The following is a 22,147-nucleotide window of genomic DNA, read 5'->3' on the forward strand; positions in this document are numbered from 1 at the left end:
GAAACTGGTAAAATACGGTACTCGCAACGCGATGCATGTATGCGAAGCGTTCTTGGCGCTTGCTGGGTACAGAGATTGCACAGCCCAAGGAGTTATACCGCATGAAATTGTTGTTTTGCCACATCAAATTGCAGAATTAATTAAAAAGACTTTGCTAAATGCCGCGTGCACTAAAGCTGGTAAAATACGGTACTCCTAACGCAATGCATGTACGCAAGGCGTGCTTGACGCTTGTTAGGTACAAAGATTGCACAGCGGGCCTGTCTTGCCCAAGGAGTGACCACATCATACCACATCATACCGTGACCACATCATACCGTACTACGACGGCATGATGTGGAAGGAGGCGTGGCGCTACCCACACAGGCCCCGTGTCAGAAGACCGGTTTTGGGAGTGTCGTTGATGAGCTGCCATTCCATGCCAAAGTCAATAGCTAATGCTCGAAGGTAATGCGCCCTGCGTTATCCAATGGTACAACCGCAGTTCTTCGGTGACGACTACTCCGCGCATCGGTGAAAATGACGTCCCGAAAGCAAGACTGAAACAAAACGAACAGAAAATTTCTTTGCAGCTACGTCGTTCACTACGGGAGACGCTTAGAGTGAAGCGCATCAATGCTTGCGTAGAGTAAATAGGGACCAGTGCCGCCAGGGTTGCTTCTTCGCGTTAAAATAAAGCACCGGAGCGTCTCTCACGTTCAAGGAGGTTTCGGAAGGTTCACCCGAAGCGGTGGACAGCCCGTTGGTTGCGGTAACGCGTTCACAAACAGAGGACTATGCGGACTTCGTGGGTCCTCTTTTTGGTGTTCCTGTGGCTGTTCTGGAGACAGTGAGACGACTTGGTGCCACTCCTCGTTGTCGGAACTGCCCTCGGCTGTGCGTGGCTTGTCGGGGCACTGTCCTACGTGATGTCGCGTCTTTCCTGGAAGTACGCCTTCGTGACCAGCGTCAGCGGCAATGGGAAGGCGCTGCTGATCACCGGTGAGTAGATCCAGCGCTCCCTGCGCCAGTGGTGCGTCCGACAAGGTAAAACTGGGTTTGCTTGAATGTTCGAGGATCACCGTGAGCACAGCTCGTCGGATCTATTTCTGCAACGCGTGATCGTCCAGAAAACTTGATACATTTCGAGTTAAGTTCAATGGTAACAATGTACGGCGGGTGACTTGGTGTGCATGCTCTGATGTGACGCGGCAGCCAATGTCCTGTAGACACTGGTTGCGCTGCAACATGACGTGCCATCGGCGCACATGTATTGGAGCATGCACCGCTAATTCGCTGTCGATGCTGTCTTTAAATTAGTTTTATGACTCGTGTTATGTGTAGGATGTCGCTGTTATAGCCCACAAGGTATCAAATTAAATGGACTGCGATTAATCTGACAAATTTACATAACTTCATGTCCATGTGCTGCAGACTCCATCGATGGGAATTCAGTGCGGTAGCGTAGCGTTTTGTACCAAGTATAGTCCGCGTATACTCATATAAACAGAAAAGTTAAAATCGATTTAACGTGCAGTCATTCATGTCACGTATTTAAGAAGAACTGACTGACCACCTCAAAACACATCAACAAGTTAGCAATTTGCTGCAAGCATTGAAAAAAAAAGGCAAAACAAGTATTTCACCATCGCTAGCAGAACGCACCATGTCGAACATCTTGTAAACCGTAGTAGCGCCTTCTCAAGAATACTGGGCCGTGTGCAGCAGTACTCAGTGCGGCAAACTGTAACGCAAGCGGATAATTTTACCCGCAGCATAATGTCCGAGGCTTTTTTTCCTTGCCCGCCACAGGACAGAACTAAAAAAAAAACGAATCGCGCCCACAGAAGTTCACTACATCGCGACTGAACATGATAAAGTCAAATGTGGTGGGCGTTACAGTGCCAGTACTTGTACGCGAAGTACCGTTTTCCTGTTTTTAAAACACAAGGATGAACTTTCGTCAATTGATTTGACCTATACGGCACATTAACCAGTAATCTTGCAATCCATACTATAGGCTCCCTGATCCACGGATTGTGAGGCTCTTTATAGGTTACTATATGAAGATTACAAGGCATTTGGCCGGTGTGGTAGCCTTTAAAACTAATTGCGTCGGCCCAGGTAACTTCTAGGCACGACGGAAATAACAAACACAGAAATGTCAACTAGCTTTAGTAAAGAAGTAACCAATATGTCTTAGGTTAATTACTTGCTATTACAAGTTAACTTTAACGTTATGGCGCTAAGAGTGCAAGTAAAATTCATGGAACTGAAACGCAGGCGTGTAAGCTTGGTCACAAGCGGGAAGGAAAAGGACAATACAAATGCCTTCCTATGCCCGTCTTTACACGCCCTCCTTGCAGTGCCACTAATTCCTTCCAATTTGGTCAAGTTTCAATCTAAATAAGAAACTTACATTGTTTTCCACCGAACAGAACGCTTTTTACCCTTACCAAATAATCCGCTAGCATCATACAAGGCTCCATTTGAAACTGAAGTTGTCATGTAATGTAGTAGAAATCACTGATGACATATGGGGTACATAGAAGCTTGAGCGCAACGTTTAAATGATAGGAACGAAGTTGAGGTTGAAGTTTATTCATATGCAAAACATAGGTACATAAATGTAGTATACAGACGAGGGTCCCAAAGTATTAATTCTTGAAACGGGACTCTCGGTTAATAACTACAACAGAATTGGGGAAATTGTTGGCTGCATAACAGTGGATAGCCTATAATATTATATTGCAAGAAAAGCAAATGATGATGGCCAACTTCATGCAGCAGAGCAATAAATGGCGTTCGTTGGTTCATTTTTAATTCTTTCAAGTACGCACTGACCTAAAGCGCTAAACGAAGAAACGAGGCAGAAACACAGCTAGCACGCGCTTTGTCCGGTCAGCTTGTGTTACCGCCTTGTTCCTTCATGTAGGGCTTTTACGTCAGAGCGTTCTTAAACTAAACCAATTTCCTTCAGTTCTAAGCCCCATGACGGGTAGTTTGATTCACTTCGAGTTTGCGCCGTCGGCTAGAGTGTGTGTGCGTGTGCGCGTGTGAGTGTGTGTGTGTGTGTGTGTGTGTGTGTGTGTGTGTGTGTGTGTGTGTGTGTGTGTGTGTGTGTGTGTGTGTGTGTGTGTGTGTGTGTGTGTGTGTGCGCGTGTGCGCGTGTGCGCGTGTGCGCGCGTGTGCGCGCGCGCGCGCGCGCGCGCGTGTGTGTGTGTGTGTGTGTGTGTGTGTGTGTGTGTGTGTGTGTGTGTGTGTGTGTGTGTGTGCGCGTGTGTGTGCGCGTGTGCGCGTGTGCGCGCGCGTGTGTGTGTGTGTGTGTGTGTGTGTGTGTGTGTGTGTGTGTGTGTGTGTGTGTGTGTGTGTGTGTGTGTGTGCGTGCGTGCGTGCGTGCGTGCGTGTGCGTGTGTGTGTGTGTGTGTGTGTGTGTGTGTGTGTGTGTGTGTGTGTGTGTGCGTGTGCGTGTGCGTGTGCGTGTGTGTGTGTGTGTGTGTGTGTGTGTGTGTGTGTGTGTGTGTGTGTGTGTGTGTGTGTGCTGTCATCTCAGCGGGCGTACGACGCAGTGTCATGCATGCGCGGCCCTTGTGGCCGTGCTGAAGACCGAGTCAAGCCATAAGCAGTGAACAAAGAATCTGCGCGTCTCCTTCAATTTATATTATACAACATGCGGTTTCTTTATAAATGTGAAACTCAACTCGCATTGTCATCAGGTTGCGACACCGGCTTCGGACACCGACTCGCGAAGAGGTTGTCACGTGACGGGTTTTTGGTGTTCGCCGGCTGCTTGAGCTCGATGAGCGACGGAGCCAAGCAGCTCAGGGCCTCTTCCAACGTCGAAGTATTGCAGCTGGACGTGCCAAAGCAAGAACAAGTGGACGACGCGTTGCACGCAGTCAAGAAACACTTGGGCGCCAGGGGTGAGTTCTTGAGTCTTCCGCTAGTGATGAAGCTCAATCCCTTGCACGCATGGGGATGGTTCCAGTTCGAAGGTCCCTAGGTGTCTCAGGTCTTGGGCTGTTGCGTACCTAAGTTTCAAACAGTAGCGTCAACCTTCACACGCAACATTAGACATGCTGCAAAAAAGTCAGAAAGGCGGTGCTTGAAAACATGCTTGCACAAAATGTCACGTATTATTGATAAGTTCTCAACAGTTAACACTCTAAATAGAGAATCAACGAACTTCGAAGGCAATCGTTTATTACACGAAGCTATTTCTTCCAAATAAAAGCAACTCGGTGTTAATAGAAAGAAGCACGGTCACTGATCTTCAAATCGAAGAAGGCGGTTGTCCCTATTGAAACGTTCCGCATGTCTTTCCGATAATTTCGTATGTTTCCATATAGTTCACGCAGAATATAAGTATACTCATAGGAATCATACAGGAAACACACGGAATAACTCCAATCCGTACGGAATTTTTAAACAGGGATCCTGCTCTCCCCTGCTCATATTAAGGGCGTCATGATGTATTCTATATAGCCTTCAGGTATGAGCTAAAGTTCGCAATGGTGCTAAATAATCGATTCTCACGCGCATACACATTGGAAGGACGGGCCCATCTTTCTGCATGCCGCTGCGGCATTCTGCATGCACGAACGCCCTGAAATTGCGACCGCATATATATGGCGGTGACATAAATCTGATCAAGTGTCCCGCGCGTATCACGTCATAAAGTGTGTTGTGGCAAAATGCATGCGGCAGTGTGGAATGGCGAGTTGCGCTGAAGGCAATGCAAACGTTCTAATATGCCGCCATCTTCATTATTAGACTAAGTCAACTGCTCTACGAAGGCCTGTTCCAGAAAAATTCCAATGTTCTCATGTGCTACGGTACTACTCTGTACTACTACTATAAGCTTCGCAGGACTTGCGAAATTGACTATGAGCTGTTAGAGGGCTTGAGGTTTGTGAAATCTAGCTGGCACAAAGGCATGATTCGGCCAAAGTTTCAGGCAAAGGCAAGGAGACGTTCGAAGAAAAAAACTATCATTGTTGAAGGCATCATAGTTAGAATGAACCCATAGTTAAACATATCTTGTGTTCCGCTATTGGTGTTATTTTCTTATTTCATTTTTCCGATGGTAAACTGCAGAAAAACAGGAGCGCCCCACAAAAGCCTTCAGCGTTAGTTTTCACAGCTTGAGCGTTCTTGGATGTCGAACTTATGTTTAGGTCCGGCAACTTGAATGAAGCTCGTAAAGTGCTCAGATGTACTCTGACATTGCATAGGTGGCGTAGCAGGCCCGAGCATGCTGAATGTTGTTGCTTGCATTGGAGCAATGAGAGGTAGAAATTTTTGCGCTATGCCTTCGCCATTCTGCTCTCCCAACCATTGGTAGCGTTCTCTCCGCCTTTCCCGCTTCGTTTCTCCCTTTCAAGGCCACATGTGGGCAATTTTTTTTTTGAAGTTCAGTGCGAAATAAGCCGCAAAAAATGCAATTACTTAGCACCAAACGTTTTATCTTCATAGTAGAGTAAATGAAGGTAGATAAAGAGAATCAGTCACACGTCGCCTTAAACTACAAGGTGCATGAAAGCAGAATGAACGCTCGTATAAAGCGAAGTTGATATCAGACGCGTACGATCACTGCAAAACAGTTCTAACATGCGTACTTCAGAGCGTACGAACACGTCCTTCGGGTACCCAGTGGCCAATGCTCGGAATGTACGAAGCAGGCATATGCCTTATGTCCCACTTAAATTGTGCCGAAATTTAAATATGTGAAAGTGCCACGTACCTGGACAAAACCAAAGGCAGTGTATTTTTGTGTATCTCGTATAAAAGCATAATTGTTATTCTATAATCAACCTTTCGTACATCAGATTGAGAGCAAACATGACAATGAGAAAATTATGGACCATCCTGAAAAGGTGTCGCGCAACTAGTCGTGTGGCGCTTTTCTTGTATTTTGCTGGCTTCCTTCCATGCCTGGAAAAAAAAATGTGTAGCAGTTACTAAGCAACAGAAAGCTGGATAGATTATTTTTTCAGGTTGGCCTACAACTTTCTCATTGACACTTTTGCACTGAATATACTATTTGAGAAGTTGCCTAATTAATAATTAACAATTATGTAATTAGGTTAAACACACTATTCAGTGCAACTTGTTCCGAGCGAAGGCAAACATTGCTATGGTTCTTACCAGCTACCTGGCACTTCCAAATTTTCACACGATCAGGTTATGCGGACCACATGGTATATGGTGAAAGCAACTTAGATAGTGCAAGATAGGGAATCACAAGCGCAAATGTATTACGCGCACACACGCGCTCGCACACAAACACGCGCACAACCACATACACGAAAACAAAGACACAAATACGTGCCGCCCATATAACTTCCGGAATAAACAATACACCTTGCATGTACTGCTGCCGTTAGAACAAAGCGAATGCCGCTAAACCTAGAAATAGAGCACGCTTGCTCTGAATTGGCACAAACATTGTAAACGCACCTTGGTGGCTACTGCGGAGACCTTCATACATAGAACTAAATGTGCGGATCAAGCATTCTATACTTATTACTAGTATTCACAAAAAATAAGTCGCAATGAAAAGCTTCCTAAGTTTATTTTTCCATTTATTTTTGCAGAGTTGAGAAGATAGTGGCTAAACGAACGACCTTTTGCTATTATAGATAAGTTATAAATGAAATGGGGTTGTTTAACTGCAGGCGCACTCTGATAGATTTCTCTGTAACATTGCCCCCACCCCACCTTTTTTGCTACCAATTAAAATTTCGGTGTCCGTTTTCAAAGAGCAAGACAAACACCCTGCGTTTTGCACCAAACACTGCATCGTTACTTCCTGTGTAATTTCAATATGCAAAGGCATTAGAAAGTGCCTCTAAAACTGCCAGAAAGACCGAAAACATTTTCTACTGTGATAGCCGTTTCTGTGGCTTTAAATTTGTCGATTCAGAGCTGTGGTCGGTTGTCGCCAACGCCGGAGTCCTGAGGAGCGGCCTTCTGGAATGGCTATCGATGGACACCATCGTCGACGTCTTCGATGTCAACGTGTTCGGAGTGCTTCGCGTCGCGAAAACTTTCCTTCCCCTTTTGAAGAAAAGCAAAGGCAGGGTCGTCACTGTGGCTAGTCCGCTGGGTAAGTAATCGCAGTTGGCTTAATTAGCCAACTGTATGCTGAGTGTATCTTCAGGTGATATTTTTTTCATACCTGTGACTTTTGTTCTGCGAAAAGGAGTAATCGGTGCCATTTAAAGTCACGAATATCTACACATCATAAAATTCAACATGTGTATAATTGCGGGCTAGGATTCTCGGGAAGCATTTCGTGATTACCACCTCTGGTATGCGTGTGCGACAACAGGGCCCTCTTCAAACCAAAGGCCACACTGCGATTGGTGCATGTAATAAAACAGTCGCCTTGGACGTATAAAATAATTAAGTGTTTTTCACGTTCTCAGGGATTCCAGGCCCCCTCCCTGAATCTAGGTCGACAGCTATCCACTCAATGAAAAGAAAAAAAAACTACTTTCAGTGCAAAACGAGGGTGCTTATGACGTGTTTCCTGCTCTAACATTGCTTCCGGTGCATCCAATCCGCAATGGCATAACCTTCAAGATTTCTCTCTGTCACTCCAAAAAACCGCTCTCTGGGTGCTTAACTGGACATCACCTATTTGACGGGAAACAGGTCGACTATTGCTGGGGAAAAATGAACGCCAAACCTCAGATTCTGAATATCACACGGATACGTCAGCAGTGGTAAGTTAGTGTGACGTCATTGATTTCAAAGCATATTTTTTTTTTGGGGGGGGGGTGGATTCTGGGTATTCTAAGCGCCAGTCAGAATTCACTAGATTATGTCGTTGTACCCTCAAGAAAGACCCTTGAGAAAGTGCAGTTCTTTTACTAGAACACATTTAACTATACATAAGCGGACGCTGTCAAAATCCAAAAAGTTACCGCAAGCTGCCGCCCCTTCAAGACAGCGTCGCCCCCTGTCTTTAATTTTGGAATCTGTTCTGGCTTACCGAAAATTTCCACATTGCATGAATTGGCCTTTTTTCTTTTCTAGAAGGCTAATTTACTAACACGAACTAGTATTATTCCGGTTTTCATTCCACTTACGCATAAATGAAGTAGCTGCTCTACGTAGTAGGATGTCTCAGATTCAATGATAGAAAAGGGGGTCGTCCTCATATCCTAAACCAAATATAAAACTCCCACACATTCACAACTGAAATTGAACTCATTTTCTAATGACAAGCAAACAAACGAGGCCTACTTTCGAGACAAACGAAAGACGCAATATTTTGGCACAGAACGGCTTTAATCATAAACTGGCAATCATCGCGTGCTCCGCAAAACAGCAGCATTGTGTAGAACGTAAGTCACGAAGGAGGCACTGCACCTCGGTTGCACGGACGCGCGGCAGAAACGGCAACTCCTTCATAATTCGATGGCATGCGCCAACGCAATAAAGGCAGACCGCGGCTGCGATTTTGCAACAATGACGAGCCGAAAGGACCATCATTTGCATACGCCCACTATTTCATGTATTCGGCCTTCCTTCGGCTTCCAAGTCACTTCGCGTTGCCCATCATGGCATCCTACTGTATGACAAGACACGCCACCATGTCCATGACGGACGCTCTGCGCCGGGAGTGCATCGGCAAGGGCATCGACGTCGTCACCGTGGAGCCATCGTCTTACAGGTTGTGGCTTTTTTTATGGCGCCTGTTGGCCGCTCAACATAATAGCCACCTTACACAATCTCCGCGATTGCTAGAAATGCTAGTGCGAAGAGCGTACTAAATCCATCATCATCATCATCATCATCATCCTTATCTCCACTGAAGAGCGAAAGCCTTTCCCAGTGATATCCAGCTACAAGCTAACTTTGCTCCACCAACTCCATTCGAACGCACCAAAACGAGCTAGTTAGGCATGTGTGCGCATGTGCGCATGTTTGTAAACCTACGTGCCCTTTTGTATGTTCGTAAGACCACTGTGTATATGATGAATCTAGAGTAGAATACCAAGCCGTCAGACATACAAACATCTTCATATTTCATTAAAGACAACACCTCTCTTCTCTCTATTCGATGCCTGCGAATTCCAGTAGCTCACTCCACCAATCTCTTCCGTGACTCTTGAGCCGCATTTTCCTTCACTTGGCACTCATTGACTTACATTGCATAGACAACTCATAATTTTAAATTTGATACCAGCTATAGCATGTAATAGCCAGAAAGTATCACATGTGTTCTATTTAAAAAAAAGGTATTCATTGGTCATATGCTCTATGGAGATATCTTGTTATGGCGCACATTCTCGCTAAATCTAGAACGGCTATTCATGTTAGTCCTTCTATCTCACCACCCTAACTGCCGTCTTCGCTTTTTAACATGTCTAAACATATCTAAATTTAAACATACTTGTAAACCAGGAAGTGCTTTGTCGGCGGCGCTAACACTAAGATAACAGGCACAGAATTTTGAACTTGGCATTTTGTTAACTTTAATAAAATTCTAAAACGTTTAAATCTTGCAAGAAAAATTACACGCGTCAAAGCGCCCTGCGCCTACATATAACACGTTTCAACTTTATGAGGTATTGGCTGCGACACCCGGAAGGTGAGTGCGTCCTAATAGAATCATTGGTGGGCTCTATTACTGCTATCCATAAGACTGCATTTTACGAGCACAGCGAGCAGACTTCCATGTATCTATGTATTGGATAACATTGCTATCAATGGCAGCTTTGTTGCTACGCGAAGCCTGCAGATATTGCACTTCCTCACAAAGCCACAATAATGTCAGCGGGGAAAGGCGCGGTATTTCGAGATCTAGCAGAACATCTAGCAAGAGATGGCGTAGTTGTAGGACCTTACAATAATCTTTGCTCATGATCTATTGGAAAAGACGGCAACGTGTCAATTCACAGGGTATGGGACACTCAGGCGACTTTCATGTCGGCCCTTGTGAACATTCCCATATGAGACTTATATTCAATCTAGTTAAGTTTCACCCTACCGTTAACCCACTTGCGCATCTCGCTTTTGTCTTCTCAAAAGGACGGCAATATTCACAATGATCTCTGCAATGAACACCATCATGCGGGAGTTCGAGAAGCAGCTGGCAGAGGTCGTCGCCGACTACAGCCTTGAGGAGGTCGAACAGTGGACCGGGACTACAGGGGGCATTTTTGACGCTGGCGGCAGGGAAGACCCCGAGGAAGCCGTCGACCTCATCGAGAAAGCCGTCAGGGAGACTTACCCAAAGGCTCGGTCCCGGTCCCCCTGGAGCCTTGGTGCACTCTACGTGTCCTGCATGTCCTCGCTGCCCAGCGAAGCAGCAGACGCCGTCGTCCACATCATGCGGCAAGTCCAGCTCAGGACGAAGTGGAAGAATGCTGGACGCTTTAAACCATGAGTGAAGTACTTGGACCATCGCCGACGGTTCGATCTCAGCAGTAGGCTAACGTATACTCTTCTTTTGAAGGGACACTGAATATAAGCATTTAGCTTATCCTCACGTAATAGTTCTCGATAAGCTTGGCGAACAGAATATACACATCGGCACATGAAAGATACAAACGCATGCGTTGTGCAGTTGTCGACACTCCTTGCCATGTTAAACAAAAACAAACAGCACACCTCAGAACTGTAGTGTATGTTTCATGGCTTGAATTGTACTTTGCGAAAAAAATGTTTTTGGATCTCTAAAAAAAATAAGGTAATAAACGGTCAAGCCATTTCTTGAATTTTGTGCTGTATTCCCCCGCCCCCCAACACCATAGAACTTAAAAGTTATTCACACGTGGTGGCTTCAGTGGAAATTCACGTCAGAACTTTCAATGGGCTAACGACATTTTTGATGTGAATTTTTACGGAAACCACCATACAGCAATGGATGACTTCGTTTCTGCATACCACATCACAGATAGGGCTCTCTCTTGAGGTATCGTCATTTTGATATTTATTCAGAACCTTAAAGAAAACCAGAGTAATTGTTTAGAAAAAAAAAACATCACCGAAATCTTTTAGAAGTGATTTACATGCCAGAAACCACGGTCTTGAAGCGCAACGCGGGACCTTGGTATTGCAGTCAGTGATCCGCCCTTAAGGAGAAACTCACAATTTTGACTTCTCGTGTTACTATGGTGGACTTGCCAGTTCCTTGTTTTGTTGCCTTAGATACTGACTACAGTTTGGGCCTCTAGAGGTATCTTAGTTAACGTCTCATCCGTTACTCACATTCCATGCTCCTCTTTCTGTACTAAAGCTTTAAATTTGTTCGCTATCACTAGCCTTGATATCTAAGCCTTTCCTTTTGATAGCCAGCAGCTTAGGATGTTTCTGCAAGAATGATTATCATGATGGTCAATTGACCTTACGAATCTGTGATCGCTGCCTTCAAAGGCTCCAGATTCTATATAAAGTGGCGCCAGCAAAGAGTATAAAGTAGTCGTTTCTTGTTTCGCCATTCGGACTTTTCTTGGTTGACTTCTTGTTTCTGCTGCTTCGCGCTCTTTGCAATACCCAGCCTTTTCCATCGGACCCCGCAAACAGCATTATCGTAAGTCATATTGCTGCGTTCGCAAAATAAGTTTTACTGTTCATTACTTGCAGTCCATTCCTTACCGCGTAATCGGCGAAGGTATCTTCTGATATATAGTCATCGAGTCCATGCTAGCATTTTGGCAATATAAGCATTCAGGGCCGGAAAGTGCGTCTATGAGAATCCACGAAGTGATTCCATTGCTGCACCAGTCAATAGGCAATGAAACCTTCTAGAATATTTAAGTTGTACGTTTGTGTTAGAAAAGACAGACGCTGACGAGGTGTTTATTTTTAGATTACCAGCGTACACTAAGGAAGTGAAGTCGTTGTTGCGGTCTGCATAAAATAGTAATTCAAAGAATAAAAGGCACGACCAAACAAGCAATTCCCCGCAGGGGCGTCTGCGTCAGCAGGCGTTTGGTGTGTTGCGACACCACGGACCCGAGCACACGAGGGTTGGACCCTCCCGCGTGTAGCCGTGCGCGGCTTAGCCGTGTCTGGGGAAAAGGGGATCCTGGGGGTTGAGCCGAAGCTGGGTGTTTGGACCTTTAAGGCCCCCCGGCGGAGGCAACACACCTCTTCGGCCTCGGCTTCACATAGACGGCACCCCCGGACTGACCCACCCGGGGGAAACCGGCAGTCGCCTTTTCCTGTCCTCCTCTCCAATCTTCGTCTTTCTCTCTCGCCTTTTTCATCTTTCCTGTCTTCTTATCACTTCTCCTCACTTCCTAGTTTCTCGGCGGCAAGGGTTAACCTTGTGTAGCTAGCCAGCCTTGGTTATGCTGTATTTGGTTATAGCAGCGATGTACGGCTGGCGTTGGCAGGGTTTCTATAGCAAGAGCTCCTGTCACGTCCCCCTGTTGGGCTCCATGGTGGGTGGTCGGCATCGCGGCCGAAAACCCAACTGTACTTATGGAAAACGCTTTTCCTAAACTGCCTGATCGCCCTCAGAAACGAGGGCGCACCGAAGAAGTCTTTCAGTTTTTCGGACGCCAAGTCCACAATTTTCCTCGTTTTCATGTAATCCATGCAGAAAAACCAGCTAAACAAGTACGAACAATCTCCCCATTTCTAGTATCTAAGTCCCTTACCGAAGTTTTTGGCCCAGGATATAAGGTGTCGAGGATGGCTCGCGGTGACCTCCTCCTGGAGCTCCGCGACCAGAAGCAATTTGAGAAGCTGCCACAGCTAGTATCATTTGGGGAGACCCAAGTAGTAGTAACCCCGCACCGCACGATGAATACCACCCGCGGCGTTGTCTCGGATGTTGATTTGCTGGAGCTCACTGAGGCTGAACTCTTGGAGGGCTTCAGCGAACAAAATGTCATAAATGTCAAAAGAATCAAGATAAGGCGCGAGGGTAAAGAAATTGCGACCAAGCACCTAATCCTCACCTTCAATTCAAGTGTCCTGCCCGAATCAATCGAGGCCGGGTACATCAAGCTCCGTGTAAGACCGTATGTGCCAAATCCCTTGAGATGTTTCAAATGCCAACGTTTTGGCCACAGCTCGCAGAGCTGCCGAGGCCGCCAAACATGTGCGAAATGCAGCGCGCACGAACACTCCTCTGAAGCTTGTGAGAATGCTTTCCACTGTGTAAATTGTGATGGCGAGCATGCCGCATACTCGCGGTCATGCCCGTCTTGGAAGAAAGAAAAAGAAATAGTAACAATCAAAGTAAAAGAAAACATATCATTCAAAGAGGCACGCAGGCGGGTTGCATACCTTCCTAAGGCCAGCTTTGCCGAAGTGGCGCGTCAGGGGGCAGCGTCACAACGGCCTCCGGCGGCTGTCCGACCCACAAGCCGTGAGTCGGCAGTTACGCCATCTGCCCCCATGGTGGTCGCAGCTAGCGCTGCCCCACCACCCGAGCAGAAGGGACCATCAACCCCGAAGGTGGGCGCAGCCGAGGCTGCCCCAACCTCCCCGGCCTCTTCCAGCGCTAGCAACAGCCGGCGCAGCCAAATCCCTCAGGGAGCCCCATCGACCTCCGGGCTGGTGGGCACAGGGGTCTTGCCCCCCAAGGCGGGACCTTCCCTGGTAACTTCTAGCTCACAAGAGCACGTGTCCGGCGCCTCACAAGAGGCAATGGACACTACACCTATCCCCACGGCGCGCCATGCGCCTAAGGAGCGGCGAGGCTCCCTCGAACGCTCCAGAAAGGGCAGAACTCCCGTTACAGGGCCTCGAAAGAGCCCTGTAACCTAAAGCATCACCTCCATTTCCATACACACAGCACATATTTACTTTCAATATGGATACACAAATTATTCAATGGAACGTCAGAGGTCTGCTTAGGAACCTTGATGACGTGCAAGAGCTCATTCAAAAACACAATCCAAAAGTGCTGTGTCTACAGGAAACACACTTAAAACCAAAACACACAAATTTTCTTCGACAGCACATAACTTTCCGCAAAGATCGCGATGATGCTATGGCATCATCTGGCGGTGTTGCCATTGTAATTCAAAAAAGCATAGCGTGTCAATGTTTACGGCTACGAACGGCCCTCGAAGCAGTAGCGGTTCGAGTTGTCCTACTGAACAAACTCATCACTATTTGTTCGATTTACGTACCCCCGCATTACCAACTAAACAAACATGAATTTCAGTCCTTGATAGATCAATTGCCAGAACCTTATCTTGTTCTTGGCGATTTCAATGCACACAGCAGCTTGTGGGGAGACTCTCGTATTGATGCGCGAGGTCGTCTCGTTGAGCAGTTCCTTTTTTCTTCTGGAGCGTGCCTTCTCAATAAGAAAGAACCCACATATTACTCTCTTGCAAACAGAACCTTTTCGTCAATAGATCTTAGTATAGTCTCCGCGTCTATACTGCCCGAACTCGAATGGGAAGTTACGAGCAATCCTTACGGGAGCGATCACTTCCCCGTACTGCTAAGAACATCCAAAGAAAATGAATTTCCTCCACAAGCTCCTAGGTGGAAGATACATACAGCTGAATGGGAGAAATTTCGAACTCTTACTAACATCTCGCTGGCTGATATGTCTTCTTTAGAAATCGATGCAGCTGTGGCGTACTTTACAGCCTTCATCATAGATGCCGCAACTAAATGTATATCACAAGTAAATGGATTGGCAGGCAAACGGCGTGTCCCCTGGTGGAACGACGATTGTAGGATCGCTCGTAAGAAACAAAATAAAGCGTGGGGGTTGCTACGCGCCTCCCCCACTGCGGAGAATCTTATCAATTTTAAAAAAGCAAAATCTCAAGGCAGGCGAACCCGCCGACAGGCCAGAAGAGAGAGCTGGCAGAACTTTTTAACAGGTATCAACTCGTATACAGATGAGGCCAAGGTCTGGAACAGGGTTAGTAGAATAAGAGGGCGACAAACATACTCCCTCCCTTTAGTAAACACACAAGGCGAAACCCTGCAAGACCAGGCAGATTCACTCGGGGAGCACTTTGAGCGTGTGTCAAGCTCAATCAATTATTCCCAGTCCTTTCTTAAACATAAAGAAATAATAGAACGTAAGCCAATCATACGAAAATCCAGGCAGAATGAACCGTATAACCGGCCTTTCGGTATTGCCGAGTTGAGAGCTGCCTTGAACACATGTAAAAGCACTGCACCGGGACCAGACAGAGTCATGTATGACATGATCAGACACCTACATACTGACGCACAAGTTACACTTCTTACACTATACAATACTATTTGGGCTTCGGGATACCTCCCATCCACATGGAAAGAAGCGATTGTGGTTCCTGTCCTAAAGCAGGGAAAAGACCCTTCCTTGGCGGCTAGTTACCGTCCGATAGCTCTAACTAATTGTCTGTGTAAGCTTTTTGAAAAAATGATAAATCGCAGACTTATACATTTCCTTGAGCTCAACAATATACTCGATCCTTATCAGTGTGGATTCCGAGAAGGGCGGTCCACAACCGATCACCTTGTGCGCATGGAAGGAAATATCCGCGATGCCTTTATACATAAACAGTTTTTTCTATCGATATTCCTCGATATGGAGAAGGCATATGACACGGCATGGCGTTACGGGATCTTGCGAGACCTGTCGGAAATTGGCATCCGTGGAAATATGCTGAACACAATTGAAAGCTATTTGTCAAATCGTACCTTCCGAGTAAAAGTCGGCAATGAACTCTCACGTCCCTTTACGCAGGAAACTGGTGTACCCCAGGGAGGCGTGCTCAGCTGCACTCTCTTTATCGTCAAGATGAACACGCTACGTGCTTCACTACCACCTGCCATTTTTTATTCCGTATACGTAGATGATATACAAATAGGCCTCAAATCCTGCAACCTCACAGTATGCGAAAGACAGGTACAGCAGGGCTTGAACAAGGTTTCCAAGTGGGCAGACGAAAACGGATTTAAGGTCAACCCCCACAAAAGTTCTTGTGTTCTCTTCACAAGAAAGAGAGGCCTGGTCCCAGATCCTTGTGTAGAACTGGGCGGACACCAAATTCCTGTCAGCAAAGAACACAAATTCCTTGGTGTTATTCTTGACTCTAGGCTCACATTCATTCCTCACATAAAACATCTTAAAGAAAAATGTCTAAAAACAATGAACCTACTTAAAATCCTATCCCACACAACATGGGGTAGCGACAGGAAGTGCCTGTTAAATCTTTACAGGAGCCTAGTTCGGTCGCGAATAGACTATGGAGCCGCAGTATATCACTCTGCCGCACCGAGCGCACTTAAGATGTTAGACCCCGTTCACCATCTGGGAATCCGTCTGGCCACTGGCGCATTTAGAACAAGCCCTGTTGAAAGTTTGTATGTTGAGTCCGATGAGTGGTCACTCCATTTTCGGAGAACTTACATCAGCTTCAACTATTTTCTCAAAGTGCGCTCTAATAAGGAACATTCGTGTTTCACAACCGTTAACAACTTGACATGTGAAACACTTTTTCATAACAGACCCTCTGTGAGACTTCCTTTCTCACTGCGTGTAAGAGAACTTAGCACGGAAATGGATGTCCCAGTTCTCGACCAACGCCTAATGCCTCCAGCTAAGATAGTACCACCCTGGGAGTGGCAGCTGATAGAGTGTGACACATCCTTTGTACAGGTCACTAAACATGCGTCAGAGACACATATCAAAATGCACTTCTTGGAGCTCCAGTACAAGTACTCGTGCACAGAGTTTTATACAGACGCTTCTAAGTCGCATGCCGGGGTGTCCTACGCAGCCATTGGGCCATCCTTCTCGGAATCCGGTGTACTGCACCCTGAAACAAGCATATTTACGGCTGAGGCCCATGCACTATTGTCGGCTGTGAAACATATCAGAAAATCAAATATTCAAAAAACAATTTTATTTACAGACTCCTTAAGCGTCGTAAAAGCCTTGAAGTCACACTGTAAACACAGAAACCCCGTAATTACTGAGCTCTATTCCCTCCTCTGTATAGCGTATATGTCTAACCAGCATGTCATTATATGCTGGGTGCCTGGACATAGGGGCATCGAGGGTAACGTTCTAGCAGACCAGATGGCCACATCAATTTCATTGCATACAGTCAGTCCTACTGCTTCGGTCCTTGTCACGGATCTGAAGCCTTTTTTAAGAAGGAAACTGCGAAACCACTGGCAACGTAAATGGGACGCAGAAGTAAATAACAAACTGCACGTGATAAAGCCACAGTTAGGTTCTTGGCCCTCCGTAACAAAATCACGGCGAACAGATGTCCTATTCTGTCGCCTCAGAATAGGGCACACATTTGGCACACACAACTTCTTACTCACTGAAAATGATCCTCCAACCTGTGGTAGATGCGGGGAGAGGCTGACCGTCCTCCACGTCCTCCTGGAGTGTCGGGCAGCCGAATCTGAAAGAAGGAAACATTTTTCCCTAGCATACCGGCAGCACATCCCCCTACATCCCGTAATGCTACTCGGCCCAGAACCTTTATTTGACACCAACACAGTACTAAATTTCCTGAAAGATGTCGTCCTACATGTTTTTAGCCCCACATGTTCGTAGCGGGTCCTCTCTTCAGAGGATGCCGCTGCGATATCTCTTAAGTATAGCACATGCCTCTAGGCCCTTGTCTTTCAAGGGCTCTGGCGAGGCAGCAGTGCTCCAAGTAATTTTAACATCCTACATATTTTTGATTTTGCATCATTCTTCTACGATGGATTTTAATGTTCTTAGTAATCGTCATTAGTCATCGCCATAATTTTATAGCACGTAGATTTTACGCACTTTACAGCGACAATTTTTAGGCCACTTTACAGCCAAGTCACATCTCCATAATACATCGATAACACTACCATTTGTCATGGCGCTCTTTGGCCAAACCTGGCCCTTGCGCCATTAAACACTACATATCATCATCAAACAAGCAATTGAGTTTTTCGTACCTGAAAAGCATTCTACTTTTATTGCACAACAAACGTACATCTTGAAAAACCATTTCACAGCTGCTCTTGGCTATTAAGAAATTCAGGAATATGCCATTACGATTGCTTCAATAGTATGACTCCTGGAAATAGGAACGAGAAATAAGAGTGCAAGATGGAACATTACTTTAGCTTAGACTGCAATAACAACAGCGTTGTCTGATTCCGAGCCCATATACAAACAAATCCCACGTCGAACATACAGCTGTCCCGCACCATATCATGCGCCTTGCATATATAGATATATTTCATCTCTAAGGTAATTCACTGCATAAATGGCAACAGTCCTTTAGTTTAAAAGAAAAATTTGCAGCATTACCCTCTCAACCTCTTTGTAAAATTAGCAATAGGTACTTTTCATTGATATCAGTCAGGTGTTATTTTTTTTAATTACTCCCAACTGCGGCGTTCCATGACACAGTGCAATACTCATGTCACTTCATCCTTAACTCATTCGATATAATGTAATTGCTTATCTAAATGACAGGGCGACCAGCAATAGAGAGTTTTAGCCTGTAGTGAAAAATCTTACCGCGAGACAAAAGTTTCTCTAAACGCATCGTAGTTGGGCACGGCTCCACAAGGTGTCGCTACCACCTTTGCTCATGCCATTCACGGTGGTTTACGGGGTTGCCGGAGCAGTGGACGGCATCGGGAAAGCTGACCGCGACACCTGGGGCTGGTAACTACTGTGCGTGTAATGTTGTAGACAGCTTTAGTTTAGCGTAAGCTATACCACTTCCCGCGCTATAAAATAGTGGGCCATCACTGCGCGCGCGCAGAATGCTAAACAACCCATAGCGTATAGCGTACGCACGCTATTTCGCAGATTTAGCGTTACCGGCTTTGCGTGAATTACGTAGTTTGAGTAAAACATGGTGCCGGTCCTTGCTGCCTGCTTCGAATTCAATTTTTTGTTGCTTTTTGTAAAATGCACTTCGTTATAAACAAAGGACTGTGTAAACGGCTTTAGCTTAGCATCAGGTCGCTTCGACGTCACATTTTTGTGACTAACCTTGTGGAGTTTTCGAGATCGCTTCTCGTTTCGAACGAGTCGATGCCTAACGAAAGAAACCTTCCAGATGTCAGCGCCAGCTATCGGGGAAGTCGGAAGATAGCCGCGGTGATGGCATATGGCCTCTCAGATCGGAAGGTCTCGCAATTTAATATTTTTCACGAAAGTGTCAAGAAAGTGCTTAAAAAATGTGCAGGCAAAAGAAAGCCCCCACGCGCCAACGCCCGCATCCAGCTACTCACACAAAGCGAAGCCAATCTCACGAAATTTTATCACGCTAGGAACACAAGGAAAAAGAATCGAAAACCAAGAGCTTCGAGATAAAATAGCGTACATACTAGGCGCCGAACTGAGTCATTGAGCACTTACCATGAGGACGTGTCTAACGTTGAAGTTCATCGAAAATCGTGGAACGAATTCATGGCCCGAGCTTATGAGTTCTCCGAATGGCGCCATAACCGCTTTGTTAGCGTAGTCGGCGAAGAACACGTACATCTTGAGGTTCTTCCGTACGCCGATTTTCACAAATATGCCTGATACATCTGGCTTTCCCAGGTCTGAAACTGCGCCTGGCGCGTTGACACGAATTCTGCAGTGACAAGGCAAAATCAGTTGAACAATGTGCCTTTATATGTGCCTAAGGTTGTGCCTATGGGTGAATGTCATTGGCCAGAACTTGTTTCTGTTTCATAAAAAAACATGAGTGCTTCTGCGTTTAAAACATTGCAAATATTAAGGATGCAACAAAGCAGCAAACAATAAAAGGTTGCATTCAATCTCTAAAAGGGGTACATGGCCAGTGGCCGGAACAATATGCCGTTTTAGTGAAGTAGACACAACAAATGAGAGTCAGGTAACCATTGTCAGATGTAGTTGCAAGTAAGGATATATGTGTTGCTTGTGCTATAGATACATGAATGTGGATAGGGGGCCTTCACAAGGTATTTCTTTGGTAAATCAGCAGAATATTGCGTAACAGTCGATCAGGTAAAAGAGGATGGAGATGTCACACTCGATTAGTTTGCGAGCCTCTAAACGCAACGCCACTTCTTTGAAGTGTATTAGATACTTGTAGAAGATGCCAACATGCCCCTATTTCATAAAAATGGGGGCCTTAAACCCGCAAATCCCAGCGTACCATTTTTTGTAGCGCTTACTTCAGAGCATCTAGGAATTATGAATGAGCATGGGAAACTTAAAGCAAGGCCAACAGCTTCCGTTCTTGATAGCCAGGAGTGAGAATTCAGCTATGGGTTGTTGAGAAAGCAAGGACTAATTAACAATTTCCACATGCAAATGTTTTTTTCCCTAAAGCACCAAAGTTTCCGAAGCATTTTAGGCTAATTATTTGTGAAAAGGCTTCAATTACGATTGCAATTGCAGAAGTTAATTCGTTATTTCTGTTGTCTGTTATAGAACATTTTTTCGTGTTTTACAGCTGCGCATACAAATGGTCCCTGAAACCGTCTCTATGAAGCTTGAAATGTGTTGCGACAGAGGACAAGAATGGTTCTCTTGTATTCCGTGGGACCCGTCACTCTTGGCGCTGCAACGAAAGGATATTTCAGAGACGCCGAAAGTAAAACTTTAGCCGAGCAGCGTCCACGAGAGAGATGCCACCACAGATTCGAACGGTTCTTCGTAATTTCCAGTAATGTGTTCAATTTCAGTTCATTTGTATTTTCCTTTTCGATTATAGGGATGCCGGAACTGAAAGCTGAGGGATCACCTTGACAAGATTTACATTCCTTAACAGAGCGAGAGCAGCAGTAGAGGCATGCAATTGGTGTTAGGCGTAAGAATATGTATATATATATATGCAGACATATGCAGGAGTTTTCAGCCAACTCGTTAACTTAGGTGAAGCGTTAAACAAAAGTATAGCTGAAGCTTTCCAGTTCTTCTTGTTTACTTGAGGTCATGAAATGTCTCAAAACCCCCCACTGAAGCGCAGGAATCGCGATGATTGCAAAAGATTTCACTGTGGGGCTGCGCCTCTGCTGGTCCCCCTTTCACCCAAGAGGAGGCGTTGAAGTTTATTAAGGCCCAGGACCAGACCTCTGAAATCCTGGCAGTCCAGAGGGCCCGCGAGAGGGCCGTCAGGTTTCACCTCATGGTCCCCGAGTGGCCCTAACCAGGTGACGTTGAGTTTAGTCGCGTCTATTGTGGACCGAATAAAGTTGTTTCACTTACTCATTCACTCACTGCATGGGAGAGCGCACGTGGAGAATAGTGTCTGTCTCGACCAGCGGAGCGAACGCCACATTCACTCATGTCACAGCTGCTGAAACAGACACCGGTTTCTTATAGCGTAATATTCTGCGATTATCCGAAAGTTCCCTCTCCAGAGCTGGGCTTATTGGCTGCCACACAAATAGTAAAATACGCGCATACGCAATGCCATGTCGCACCACAAGGCGTACGCTTCGTGAGAGGGTGAAAGAAAAACGTGCATAACGCGCTTCCTATAGAGAATTTTCATATGGGGACGCAAGGTGTTGGTGCCCCAAGCGCTAAAGGGCCCGAATGCCTAACTTAACCTAATCTAAAGTGCCCTACCACCGCAGTAATCTTGTACCCGCCTGCACCTACGCCAACCAGATAAAAATTCCGTTATTCCTTACTTAAGCCAGTATAACACAAGTGAAATTAGAAAAAAAGAACCAGTAATAATAAAACAGGTTATGACACTTGCAGACTTACTCGTCCGGCCCCGTGTAGACTCCTGTGTAGACAGCGTAGGAGCCTGGTATCATGACGGCAACACCTCCGATAACGGAATCCTGTGCAGAATACTTTTGCTTGTAGAAGCGATAATGTTTGCTTCACGAAACAAATTCACCAACTTTGATTCAACCTGGTGTAGGCGCGACAAATCTAGACGATACGAAGACTGTTCTAAATTACTGCCCAGAAGTCTCCTTACAAGCAACACTTTTCGAGAAAGAGAATGCAGGAATAATTTGTTGTTGCGAAGGGGAGAGACAAACAAGGAAAGGCGGGAAGGTTAACCAGAAGGACGTCTGGTTTGGGAACCTGCATGAGAGAGAAGGGGGAAGGAATAAAAGACTAAAGAAGGCGAAGCGAGCGAATGTTCACACGCACCGTAGTAGCCACAGGGTGTCTAAAGCGACTTCTACTCTTGCTCCAATATGTGCACTACGAAGGCTTTTGTGCATCTCTAAGTAGAGCTAAAGTAGTAAGGATAAAGACAGAGTTGTTAATCTA

General features: G+C 45.8%; 3 protein-coding genes across 3 annotated transcripts in view; 2 read left to right on the forward strand and 1 right to left on the reverse strand.

The window, feature by feature from the left end:
- The first annotated feature begins 908 nt into the window (after nucleotides 1–908).
- On the forward strand, nucleotides 909–8,030 carry LOC142564486 (D-beta-hydroxybutyrate dehydrogenase, mitochondrial-like). Its single transcript, XM_075675503.1, has 4 exons — nucleotides 909–981; nucleotides 3,696–3,902; nucleotides 6,905–7,087; nucleotides 8,023–8,030. Exons 1-4 carry the CDS (start codon nucleotides 909–911, stop codon nucleotides 8,028–8,030), a joined length of 471 nt encoding a protein of 156 aa, XP_075531618.1.
- A 552-nt stretch (nucleotides 8,031–8,582) lies between these two features.
- LOC142564487 (uncharacterized) lies at nucleotides 8,583–10,381 on the forward strand. Its single transcript, XM_075675504.1, has 2 exons — nucleotides 8,583–8,662; nucleotides 10,024–10,381. The coding sequence occupies exons 1-2, from the start codon at nucleotides 8,583–8,585 to the stop codon at nucleotides 10,379–10,381; spliced, it is 438 nt and encodes a 145-aa protein (XP_075531619.1).
- Nucleotides 10,382–17,910: 7,529 nt separating this feature from the next.
- Nucleotides 17,911–22,147, reverse strand: part of LOC142564131 (uncharacterized) — a 28,399-nt gene continuing 24,162 nt past the window's right edge. Inside the window, exons 6-8 of the mRNA XM_075674989.1 lie at nucleotides 21,623–21,702; nucleotides 19,289–19,508; nucleotides 17,911–17,987 (exon numbers count right to left, since the gene is read on the reverse strand). Of these exons, the coding sequence (XP_075531104.1) occupies nucleotides 17,973–17,987; nucleotides 19,289–19,508; nucleotides 21,623–21,702 (315 nt within the window). The 3' untranslated portion in view covers nucleotides 17,911–17,972. The remainder of the gene's footprint in view (nucleotides 17,988–19,288; nucleotides 19,509–21,622; nucleotides 21,703–22,147) is intronic.

Source organism: Dermacentor variabilis, chromosome 11 (genome assembly GCF_050947875.1).
Source record: "Dermacentor variabilis isolate Ectoservices chromosome 11, ASM5094787v1, whole genome shotgun sequence".
Lineage (NCBI taxonomy): Eukaryota > Metazoa > Arthropoda > Arachnida > Ixodida > Ixodidae > Dermacentor > Dermacentor variabilis.